The 13018-nt window shown below is 33.1% G+C and overlaps 1 protein-coding gene and 1 non-coding gene across 2 annotated transcripts in view; both read left to right on the top strand.

Moving 5' to 3' along the window:
* Window positions 1-12639, top strand: part of LOC150097996 (xibalbin-1-like) — a 69787-nt gene extending 57148 nt beyond the window's left edge. The window contains exon 4 of the mRNA XM_090406373.1: window positions 12186-12639. Coding sequence (XP_090262499.1) covers window positions 12186-12324 — 139 coding nt within the window. The 3' untranslated portion in view covers window positions 12325-12639. The remainder of the gene's footprint in view (window positions 1-12185) is intronic.
* Window positions 786-867, top strand: TRNAS-GCU (transfer RNA serine (anticodon GCU)). The gene has a single exon. It is a non-coding gene; the product is annotated as a tRNA-Ser (tRNA).
* Window positions 12640-13018: the final 379 nt, after the last annotated feature.

Genomic DNA, 13018 nt, shown 5'->3' with positions numbered 1-13018 from the left:
TAGACGAATACAATTTAATTATGGGAACATCTGCCAATCTCGTAGCGTACTTACCTTCCGATCTTTCAACAAGTCTCCCAAAAACACACTTTTCCAAATATCTGTGAATTTCAATATTATTGAAACCTTAGCCCATAGGCTTCTAATATTTTGTGGATGAAATTTGAATAAATAAAAGAAGAAATATGAGAATACAAGTAATTAGTAACTTTTTTTTATGAAATACTATATTTCTGTAAAATATCAATTTTTTGAGAATTCCCTTTGAGAATGCGTAATCTCTCTATGCAAGAATATAAAGGAGTTTTTATCTGTTGCTAAATTAATTTGTGAACATTGCCTTTTCCTATGGGAGAAATTTTCCCAATAATAATAATTATAATAATAATAATAATAATAAGGATCTTATTAGTAATAAGCATTTCAGCATTATTTAAGTATTTATGTAGTAAGTAAGACTTTATGTAGAAACGGCAGAGTAAGATTGAATGGCTTTTGAACTGATAATATTCATTCTTTACACGCCTCTGTTGCATCACTTAGCATTTGAAAATTTAGTGTTCTAAACTCAATTTATCAATAGACTATTATATTGGTATACTATTAAAATCATATAAAATATGTAGAACTCATACCAATTCACATGCATTTTTCTAAAATGAATACGTCCATTGAAATTATGTCATTGTGGCAAAATTTATACTCATTAAATCACTTTAAAACCTCTGTGAAGAGATGAAATTACATTATTAAAATAATGAATTATGATGCATTGATTTCGATGAGACGAGGTGGCCGAGTGGTTAAGGCGATGGACTGCTAATCCATTGGGGTTTCCCCGCGTGGGTTCGAATCCCATCCTCGTCGATGTTTTTTTTTTTTTGTTTGTTGCCGAGTAGTTAGCGTATCTGCTCTCCATCCAGAAGTCTGCTGGTTCGAATCCCGCCGTGGGAATGGATGTTTGTGATTTTCTCTGAAAATACTAGTGGTGTTGGTGGGCAGTAGATGGCGCTGGTGTAGTTGCGGTTCGTTTTACTTTGTGGATTGAGTGGTGAAGTTGTAGAGTAGGTGCCCTCTCTCAATGAGTCTTTGGACTCCCTGGAGGTGTCCCGTAATAATAATAATAATAACTAAAAACAAAAAAAACTTGTGATTAAACAGATTCTATCATGGAATGGAGCGACATGACACGTAATGCTTTATAACGAAGGACGTTATTGTATTGTAATGGTAATGTCTTTAGGTGATCTTCATATAATACATGAATATCAGAGATCCGAGTGAGACTACGATCCTGCTTATCGAAGGCCTGAAGTGGCTTCAAATGGTCTCGAGAACAAAGTTTCCACAGCATTTAACTTTTTAGCAGCCTAGTACTTATACTAATGTACTATAGTCTAGCAGACTTTGGTGGATGTGATTTACATTAAAATAACAATGAATATAAATGAAATTAAACAAAAAAGTGTCCAACACGAAAACCATAATCCTTCTTAAACTTTCAATAGCATTAAATGCTCTCTCTTCTCTCCTCGGTAATTCAGTCGGTATTGAATGCCCTTTTGATTGAAAAGCATTGGTCCGAATCCGGTCTAGGATACAAAAAACCTTTACTGTTTTTCAGTTAAAGATAAGTTAACCTAGATTGGAGGCGGTAGTGTTTTTCCTCCCGCAAAACAAGAAAACCCGCAACAAGAGCGCATGTATTTAGTTATGAAACACTGGTCTCATAGCCTTAGTTGCTTCCGTCATAAATCCAAAATAAACAAACACGTTCTCTTCTTTATTTAAAAATCCGAAGAGGAGCTGTTCTTGTTATTGACAGTACTAACTCGCAACAAAATATATACACAGTATTTCCAAAATAGGCTGACTTACAGACGTTTTATACTCTCCTTGGTGTGTTAAGAGATGCAGTCTATCCCTTCTTTGGTGAGAAGATAAGATAACATAAATTTTGCTAATTCACTCTCGAAAAAATGGTGCGAGTATCATAGCCATCGGTAAAATATAATGAGATATGCGTGGCATTTTCTACAAACAGCATTTGCTATAATGTCTTGTATAGACAGAAAATAATACTGAACCATAATGAAGAGCTGTTTCTAGAGTGTCTACGCTGTAAATTCTACATCTCCTTTATGTACGAATGCATCCATCGAACCTGACAACGAACTTTAGAAATAATATTACAAAATAATCAGTATAAAACTGTTGCTTTAAAAATAAAAATAATAAATATTTTTTTAAGTATAAAGCAACAGCTTTATACGAAAAAAACAACTTTATTATTGGAACACACAAAGAATGACTAAAAGACGAACTCAAAAACTTATATGATATACCAATACTGCCATTAATTACCGCATAAGAGATAGTTCCCTGTGTCAAAAAGATACATTTAGATGATTATCTAAAAGAATTAAAACAACACTTTAAAAAAATATGACTTTTACTGCATCATACCTGTATTTATACAAGTACTTTTTGCGTCATCCTCCGTAATATTATTTACGGTATACATATTGAAAAATGAAAACAAACCTCCCCTCAGTCGATGACTAAAATCAAACCACAGAAAGCAGATCACTGACCAACAAGCGAACTTTTTTCTAACCCAGTTTAGAGTTAGTTGATCACTGACGCGGTTAGGTGAGATTCTTTTTTCTTTTTCTTTTTTTTTTTGAAGAAATTTGGGTTGTTAACCCTATAACTCAGAAAAATTGATACGAAACTTGCGCTGTTTCATACAGTAACATCAGTTATGGATAGGAACATAAATTGATGACATTTACTGGTACTCTCGTCGCCAGTAAAGTCAACAAAGTATTGAGAACCATCGATGCTGTCGCGCACTTTTTTGTGATTTTGCTTAGTATAGTTTTGCAAGTGCCTCATTGCTAGACTGAAATGGAAGATCTGGGAACGCTTCTAGTTATATTTCAGATTTCTACACAGCTGAAACATTTAACTTTGAGGCATTTGCCGCCCAAGGGATTACTGATTTTACCCCATTTTGAAAATGACTGGATAAGGATTTTTTCGCTGCTTTCTACATATTGTATTCCCTTGAAAATCTCTCGATTTTCATTGTTCTCACTTGATATCCTACTATTACAGGAATTAATGTCCCCCCCCCGGAATGTAAAACCTCGATTATATTTATACCTGGTTTCCACATCTTTAAATACAACCAAGTATTTTTCCTTCCCCGCATGAAGCAGTATCTTATAAGCCCCTACTATCTATTTTAAAACCTAAGTCACTTTCTCGCCTCTTCACTTGCTGAAATTTCAATTACTAGAGTTCGCACATTTCAGGGAATTGACACCCTTATCACAGAAAAAAAAAATTAAAAGCTTTACGTTTAGTTATAAGAAATAGTTATAGGAAAGTTCAATCATAGTACTAAAAGAATCCTGTGATATAGAAACAATTTTACACCACCAGTAAAAATAGTTGCTTTTATATAAAACTTGCTACCTGATATTTCATTGATTAGTGTATAAAGATGATTATCTGTAGAGCTTTGTGCAAAATTGCCATTACTTTAAAAAACTAACTCGAGCAAGGAAAAAAAAGCTTATCAGTTCGTGCCCACACGACTCTTCGCGGAAACTTCTTCACCAATAATTCATCGCAGAAAAATTCACTGGCATGTTTTTCATTAAAAAAAAATGGTAAGCCCGTAAGTATTTAATTTAATAAAAAATTATAATTATGACGATAAATGATGAAATGATAGATAAGAATAACTTAAAAGGCACATATACAAAAATTAGAATTGAAAATTTTAAAATCAAGTCGCATGTTTATACGTGACTTTATAGTCAGAGTGCATTTCAAAAGGAAAATAAAACATAATGAAAAAAGCAATAATTAACAATCTTAAAAATGTGCAAGTTGTCGTAAATCATTTCCATAATTACTGACGATGCGCCGAATCTTTTTACGATATGTCGAAAGCGTCTCTAATCAGGAGGAGCCTTTCTCGCTAGGTGCATGCCTCTCACTTTGGAAACATGCTCCTCTACTTTTTTTTTTTTTCCTCGCTTTTCAGTCAAGAAGACATTTATCAAATATCAGTTTTAATATTTTTCTCGTTTCAACTTATTTTCGAAAACTAATATTTGGAAATAAAGTGAAGACTAGTAGCTCAGCCGTAGATGGGGATTTTGCATAAGCCGATTTACATCAAGAAATGATTTATGTAAGTTTACCGTCATTTTCATTAATATAATTACTCAAAGGTGCGCGTATACCCTTAAACTAGCTCTGTAAAACAATAACAGCCCCTTTAAAATCTCTTTTACAATGCAGAAAAAGTGAAGTTAATTCCAAAATATAAGCGTATCCTGTAATTGAAAACCTTTCATCTTTCGAATTAGTTTAAAAATATATCTGGATGAATGTCATAAGTAAGGGTTAAAAAAAATGAACAGTCTTAAATTTGGTTCCCTTACTCCCTAACCACCCTATGCTAGTTTTGTAAAACTAATATCCCTCCGATACAAAGTATTTAAGTAATAAAATTGTACTAAGTAAGAAAAAATGGTCAACATTTTAAGAAATAAGCAAAAATTAGAGAACCCGTCGATAAATAAAATACAACATATTAATTTCGCTTTATACACCATAAAAATATTATTAAAAAAACTAAATTAAATCTAAGCAGATAAACAATAATACAAAAAGAAATATATCTTTTTCTAAAATATTTCTTGCTTTGCATTTGTTTTACATATGCAAAGGGACCTCCGCGATCAGTCACTTGACTTCTCCATGGACGTTTGTTAATTTTTTTTTTTTTTAAACATTTTATTGTCTCAGATAAATTACATACATAGATACAACAATAGTTTTATATATATATATATATATACATAATATTTATAATGCATTAAAATTGTGAATAACAAATACTGGCGAGTTATTAATATTTTTAAATTATAATAATTTTTTTTAAATAAACAATATTTTTGTTCACTGCTAAAATATTTACACATACATATATACAATAGTTATCTTGAGTATAATAGTAATAATTTTTTAAAAAAAAACAATTTATTATGTCTCAGTATAAGTTACATACAATAATAATATTTACAGTAATTACTATAAGGATTATACAGAATTTTTGATTTTAGAATATACATAATAATAATAATAATAATTTATTTATTTTATTCATTTATTTATTATTATCATTATTTTTTTTTATGTCTCAGATGAATTGCATACATAGTTGCTGTAGTAATTATATATATATATATAATATTTATAACGCATTACAAGTGTGTATAACAGATTCTTGCAAGTTAGTAATTTTCTTCCTCGAAGCTTAGCAGAGCTTATCTGAGGAAAATAATAGATGACAGAGGGTGGTGGTTTCATGGTTGTGTTCCTATACTGGTCACAAGCCAGGTGTTGATTTTACTGTTTGTTGGTATGTGCTTGAAAGACTTCGACTGCTATTACTGTTTAACTTTTTTTTGTGTGTGCAAATAGGGTTGGATTTAGACGTGGTGTGTTTGTTTCTTTGTGTTCTTGTAGTGATAGTTTTTGAGAGGGGGGTTGTCATAGGTTTGTGTGTGTGTGTGTGCATGTGTGGTGGGGGATATGGTGGGGGAGAGAGACAGGAATTGCTCTAATTTTCATTCTCGCTATAATATTTATATAGTGCCTGTTTCAGCTCTCTGTATGTTCCTAGGTTTCTGTTTTCGAACGGCAGTTTGTTTATCATGTCAGGTACGTAGAAGTTTCGGGTGGCTTTGCCGTGGTGATTGTTGTACTTATATGTTATGTAGTTTGTTAACTGTGGTCTTGTTATTTGATATGTTGTTCTGGTTACTCTATATGTTGGGCTGTAGTAGTGTTTTAACATGACTGTGTAGTGGCGTAAGTGTTTCACCTTAAATATTTTGTGTTTTGTCCGTGCTTCCTGCATAAGAGTGGGTTGTTCCCAGAATATCAGTTTTATCATTTTATCTTGCAACCATTGTGGCCTGTTAAGTCTGTGGTCTGCGCAGAATGCGTATGATGTGATTGCATATCTTAAAATGTTTTCACATAATGCTTTATAGATTAGTATTTTTATGTAGGTTGGGGCAATGTCTTTTAATCTGTATAGTTTGCTTGCTATTATCCTAAGCTTGGTATGTAGGTAGTTTCTATGGCTATTCCAACTTTGATCAGCATCGAAGTGAAGTCCAAGATAGCGTGTTGTTTTCACCTGTGTGATGGTTGTGATTTTAGGTTCTGCACTTTGTGTATAGGAGGATGAATGTTTGATAGTGAGATATTTAGTTTCTATGGGCAGGGTTTGGGGGTTTTTGAATATCATTAGCTTTGTTTTTCCAGGGGTTTATATATATGCCATTTTCGGTTAACCAGTTAGTGATTTGATTGATGTCGTGTTGCATATTTTTGTAAGCGATATTTGCATTGTTGTGAATGGATACTATGGCCGTGTCGTCTGCATACTGGAAGATTTTACTTTTAGGGGGAGTTGGCTTATGTCGTGTGTGTATATGTTAAATAGAATGGGAGATAGGACAGCTCCTTGCGGTACTCCACAGGTTACGTGTACCTCTTTGCTGTGTGCTGATCCTGTACGTGTGATGTGCTTTCTCTTTTTCGTGTATGCTTTAAACCACTGGAGTAGACGACCTCCAATTCCAATATGGGTAAGTTTCGTTAACAAGGTTTTATGTATTAGTGTGTTAAATGCTTTTGTTAGGTCAATGAAGACCACTAATGTTATTCTGTTTTTATCCAATGCAGCGTTTATTAGATCTGTGAAATCTTCCAGGAGTGTTGCTGTTCCTTTATTTTTTTTGAAAGCCATATTGTGTTTTGGGTATGATTTGAAATTTTTCAACGTATGTGGAGAGTTTCTGATGTACAATGCGCTCCATGATTTGGTTGATTACAGGCAGCGTGACGATAGGTCTGTAATTACTTATTATGTTTCTTTTTCCCTGTTTGTGTATGGGTGTGATTAATGCAGTCTTCAGTGTTTCAGGTATGTGTCCCGTTTCGAAGATTTTATTTAACAGTTTTTGTATAACTGGAAGTAGGTCGGTTGAGTGTTTCTTGATGTCTTTTGGTCTGATTCCGTCTATCCCCGGTCCTTTGTTAGGATTAATTTGTTGAGTTGCCAGTGATAGTTCTTCTTTTGTTACTGTGGGGAACCACATCGACTGGGTTGCTCGTGGACCTAGTGGAGAATGTTTGTTTGTGTGAGGAAAGGTTGTTTCTTGTAGCTTTTGGACAGAGTTCACGAAGTGCTGATTAAAGTTGTTTGCCAACTGTTTGAAGGATTTGGGGTCGCAGGAAAAGCTGTGTTTTATTGTTTCTGAAGGAGTGGTTCTGTGTATATTGTCCAGCATTTCATTAATCAGGTGCCAGGTTTCCTTTATGTCATTCTGCGCTGTTGTTAATTTGTTGCTGTAATAGTTTCTTTTTGCCGTTCTAATCTGGGTTGTTAGGAGATTCCGTTTTCTTTTGTATTCAGCTTTTAAAGCTATATTGTTTGGCGACTTCTTAAGTTGTTTCCATAGGGCATCTTTTCTTTGTATGTGTGTTAGTATGTTGTCTGTTATCCATGGATTTTATTTCGTTTGGGGGCGTATTTTTATTTTTGTTAATGCTTTGTTATATTTTGTTAAATGCAAGTTTAAGATTATTATATACAGCTTCAGCAGAGTCTAGAGATAATAATAATAATAATAATAATAATAATAATAATAATAATAATAATAATAATAATAATTTCGATATCAGCCTTAAAATTGATATAGAGAAGAAGAATCAGTTCGCGAAAAATAATCACCGTAAAGAATTTTCTTGAGAAGAATTTTTTCCTTCGATTAATTTTCTAGCGAAGAGTTTTCTTTGATATTTCTGTCGAATGAAGAATTAATTTTCTGGTGATTAATTTTCAGCGAATTTTCCCTCGAAGAACTGTTCTTAAACTGTAAGTTAATCCCAGGAAAACACGTAGCTTAAGTCAATGCAGGTTTCATATACAAGTAGCAAAATGGTATATCAACAAGTAATTAAAATACTTTAGATAAAAGGAGATTGCAGAAGGTTTTCCTCTTGGTTGCAAAGTAAATTATACTGGACAAAAATTATATTCTTGTTTCAATTTCTTACCCAAGCGTAAGCAAACAAAGTTTGCGCATGAAGTATCTTCGTGCGCAAGAAAGAACTAAGAAAGAAATTTTCTACAGTTTTTCGAGTCATTATGGGCAGATGACATAAAGAGTAAGGAAAAGATGGTTGTTGTCGAAATAAACAGCGGACTAGGAAATGAATGCCAGACATAAGAAATGATTTGGGAATATTTGAAGAGACGCGCAAAGCTACAAATGAAATAACACCACCTCCTAACATGGAGGTGGTGTTATTTCATTTGTAGAAAAAAAGAAAGAGAGGAAAAAGAAAGAAATTAGAAAAGTCGTATTGATCGTGTTGTTGTTGATAGTGATATTTTGTCTTGTTCAGAACACAAGAGTACAACAGGATTCGAAACAGGAAGTGAGTTTCAGAGGTGAACTGCATACTCAAATATGCAAATATTACTGGGGGAAATGAAACATTTCGAAACAAGAATCAAACCACAGAGATGTAATCAGAGAATCTGAAAACAGAAATGATTGATTCCTCCATGTATTAAGGTTGTCTGGAAAGAAAGACAGAAATATCGAAACTTTTTGGTGGACAGAAGAAGTTGAAGAGTCTGCAAATGAAAAGAAGAAATGATACTGAAAGTTCTTGTCAAGTAAGTTAGAGCATGTTCCCTTACAGGGGGGGGGGGGGGAAACCGAAGGAAGATAAACAGTGTCTAAAAGTATTCAAAGAAAAGCTAAGGGAGCACTGGGAAGAATATATATCGGAGACAAATATAATGAATGTAGCAAATTTTAAGTTCTTGAGCAATTGAGAAACCAGAGAAATGGAAGTGTACAGTTACAGGAATTGCAAGGAATAAAGTTGACTTATAAATGGAAGATAGTTTGGACTAATTACTTGAAAAGAGTTTTGATAACATTTAATGGACAAAACATAATAGAAAATATCCAGAATATTCATTACTAAATTTCAATATTCGAAGTAGAAAAAATATCAGAAATCTCTGACATAGAAAGGCAGTTGAATTAGATAATACTCAACAAGAAATGTTCATGTTTGTAGGTGTAGGAGTACTGCAGTTGTTGCACTGCATAATTCAGAAGGCCTGCTAAGAAAATCGAATTCACAATGATTGGAGTAGAGTTCTTATGGTTCTCATCAATAAAAAAGATATAAAATTGAATCACAGAAGAGTAATCCGACGAAGTCTTCTAGTTAAGATTTATGCACTCATGCTTTGAGCAAGGCTAAGAAAATTGTGATAGAGAAACTAGAGGAAGAATAATTTGGGTTCGTAGCAAATAGGTATGTTAGGAATAGATTTGCGTTTTAAGAAAAATAGTCGAAAAATCATGGGAATATAACAAGGATGTGTGTTTAAGTTTCACAGATGGGAAGAAGCTCATGAAAATATGCGAGAAACGCTTCTCAAAACTCTACAGTGATATCGTGTGGAAAGGGTTATGTGTTCGTCACACATGTTGATTGGATTTTAACGGTAAAGATGCGAACATTGATAAGAAAATAACTATTTATTAACTTAAACGCTAATATTTTGCTGGTATTATATCCAGCATCTTCAGAGCATACAAACAAAGTTCCTTACAGTAGCGAGACCACCGCAATCCGGTGTAACAGTGGGACTAGTATGAGTAATTGTAGCGTGCAACACAGACTCAACTGTGGACATCCGCCTCAGTGAACACAAAATATATATATCCGGCACTTTCGCTATGTCAAGTAGGGTCTGGCAGACCATGTTTTTGATACCCCTGCACACAGGATCAATTAAAAAAACAAAAGTACTGCATAGAAGCTTTTACAAGTCAGAGAGGTTGTTCCTAGAATCAACAGAAGCTCTGAAACATACTCCAAACTTCAACAAGTGTGGCTGTATAAATCTACCAAAGATTTGGGAGACAGTCATCCTAAGACCGAATTAATTACCTTTTTTTTTGTTTTTTGTTTTTTTATAACGTAGATGGCGCCTAATCAGGACTTTCGTCTTTGTGTTGCACGCTACAATTACTCATGCTAACCCCACTGTTACACCAGATTGCGGTTGTCTCGCTACTGTAACAAACTTTGTTTGTATGCTCTGAAGATGCTGGATATAATACCAGCGAAATATTAGCATTTAAGTGAATAGTTATTTTCTTATCAATTTGTGTTCGCATCTTTATCGTTAAAATCTAATCAACATCTACAGTAAGATGGCTGAAACATAAATAAAACATTGTATAGAATTTATCTTCTTCTCTTCCGTCCTCAAGAAGGGTTGAGTCCCACATGGACGAGCCTTCCTCCGTTTTCTGTCCAAAGCAAACTCTTTCATATGCCAAGAGCTTTGAAAGTCCGATACGGTTCTAAGGACTTTATGCCATGTTAATTTTGGTCTTCTCCTGGGTCTTGTACCCCTCCATAGTGCCCTTATATGCCAGGTGATTTTCCTGAAGTATACCCTTTCGAAAGCCAATTTCTTCTCTGTTTATTTTTTAAGGTTTAGGGTTCTGCTCCGTATAAAGATGTTGGCAGTATTATACTTTCGCATAATTTTATTTTTAGAGTTTTAAGAATTTTGTTGTTTTTTCAGACTTTATTAACTTTATTTATCTTTGGCCATGCTATGGAGAATCTGTGTTTTATTGTTGCTTTGTCATTTCAATTCGAAGTCAAATATACTCCTAGGTAATTAAAAGCATTAACTTGTTCGATGGTTTCCTGATTAAGAGTTAACTGAATAACTTCCGAGTGTCTTTCAATTTTCATTATCTTTGTTTTATTTGAATTTATAATCATTATAATTTCTGCAGGTTTCTTGTAATTTTGTAAGCTGGTATTGGAGATTTGATTTATCTGTTATAATTACATTACCGAATTTATACTAAGTAGGATATAAGTAGGATATAAGTATATAAGTAGAATTTATACTAAGGAGTTTCCGCCAGGCGGCGTCTATGAATAAACTACTCTAAACTTGTGATCCCAAAAGTAAGAAAATGTATCAACATTTTCTTACTTTTGCTACATAAATAAATAAAACATTTTCTTCGCCATTTATTGTTACGAACATATGGATGAAGTCCTTTCTTATTACCAATGGCATGGCTACAATTTTTTATTGTCCCCAAGAGAACAACTATAAATAAGCATCGTAAGGTCCCTCGCCCTGTACACTCTTAGTAACCCACATTGCAAGCTTTCACGGCAAAGCGAGACAGAGAGGCATTTTCTTACAGAGAAATAAATCCGGACCGAGACTTAGACTTTAAAATGCATATTTTAGTTCTATATCTAACGGACTTCAAAGTTTATAGTCGTATGGTGTGTAGTCCCTGGATTACTAATTTGCAAAAGTAGAACAACAACACTCGCACCAGTATACCAAACAATGTAACAATACTTGCGCAAGACTGAAGCTTTAACTAAACAGGATGTTGTTACTTTATCGATACAAGTGTTTACATGCACTGAAATAGATAAAATATACGGCGCATTTTGATCGATAAAATGCATAGAAATCTATATAATAATTTAAAATTAAAATGCACAAAACTGCATGTTTTACACATGAGTTTAAATCGGGACACTGTTGAGCTCAAACTGAAAAAAAAAAAAAAAAAAAAAACAGTTTTACATGTCCTAAAGTAAACAAAAGAATTTGATAGGTTTCTCCAAATAAATAAATACAAGCCAGTATGGAAAACCAAGTCGAAAAGAGAATCCTACATGCCCCTTCTTCACAAAAGCTACAAGGTCTATTACTATTATATATTTTTCTGTCTTAAAACCGAGATGATGACACCTAACCTTTTATTAAATCTCTTTGAGAATGGTTTCTGAAACTTGGTTAAATTAGTCGCTCTTCTGGACACTCTTTTATTTCTCTTTAAATTTAAATTTAATGAGAAATTTTATTCATCTCAACCCAAATTCACATATGGGTGAAAAATAAAATGTAAATTTAATAGTTTAAAACTGAAATAAAATAAAGTTTTTTTTATGACAAACATTTATAGTGTTGTTTTGTTTTTTAACTGATATAGGAGGAGCTGTATCCGACGTGGAGGAAGTTGCGATCAACGACCCTCTGATTGTTGTTACAATTCTTCGTGCAGATGTAATTTATGGGGAACTAACTGTCGATGCCAAAGGATGGGACTGTTTCAGAAATGGGGAAAATAACTGAAAGATGGATTTCTGACTGATGAATATGACTATTTTTGGTTCTCTGAATGCCTAAAACTCTGAATGATTGAAAAGAAATTTAAATCTACGTTATCATGTGAAAAGATCTCTGTGATCGTTCTTGTCCACCAACCTAACTGTATTCAAAACAACTAGCAAAACTGTTATCGCTTTTGTGTGTTTCTTGTTGAAGCTTAATAAAAAAAAGGGAGAGAGAGAAAGAGAGAGAGAGAGAGAGAGAGAGAGAGAGAGAGAGAGAGAGATTAAAACACTGCTGCATTCTTTCCGAAAAATAAATAATAATAATAATAATTTTTTTCAATAAATTTTTTATTGCTCATACATACATACTATGTACAATATATACATGTGCACGCATGTGTATACAAGTACATACATGGATACAGGTTATATGCATAATACTACATAATAATTATTAGCATCATCATGCGTATGGAGCAACTATATACATATTTATATACATCCATAAAATATTACATTTTCTGTTCACTAAGACATTTGGTACATTCAATTTTTATAAACATATATGTATAATAAGAATTTTAAAGAGCTAAAAATTCATGTGCATGACCACGATTGTGCATATAATTACGTATATATTCATACACATTTACATTGCATATACATTTATATTACATATGCATAGACATATAGTATCAGCAATGATTTT

The sequence above is a fragment of the Typopeltis vanoorti genome, chromosome 16, assembly GCF_054136105.1.
Source record: "Typopeltis vanoorti isolate ZY-2024b chromosome 16, IOZ_Tvanoo_1.0, whole genome shotgun sequence".
In the NCBI taxonomy this organism is placed as follows: Eukaryota; Metazoa; Arthropoda; class Arachnida; order Uropygi; family Thelyphonidae; genus Typopeltis; species Typopeltis vanoorti.
This window is presented reverse-complemented; position numbering and strand designations above follow the sequence as displayed.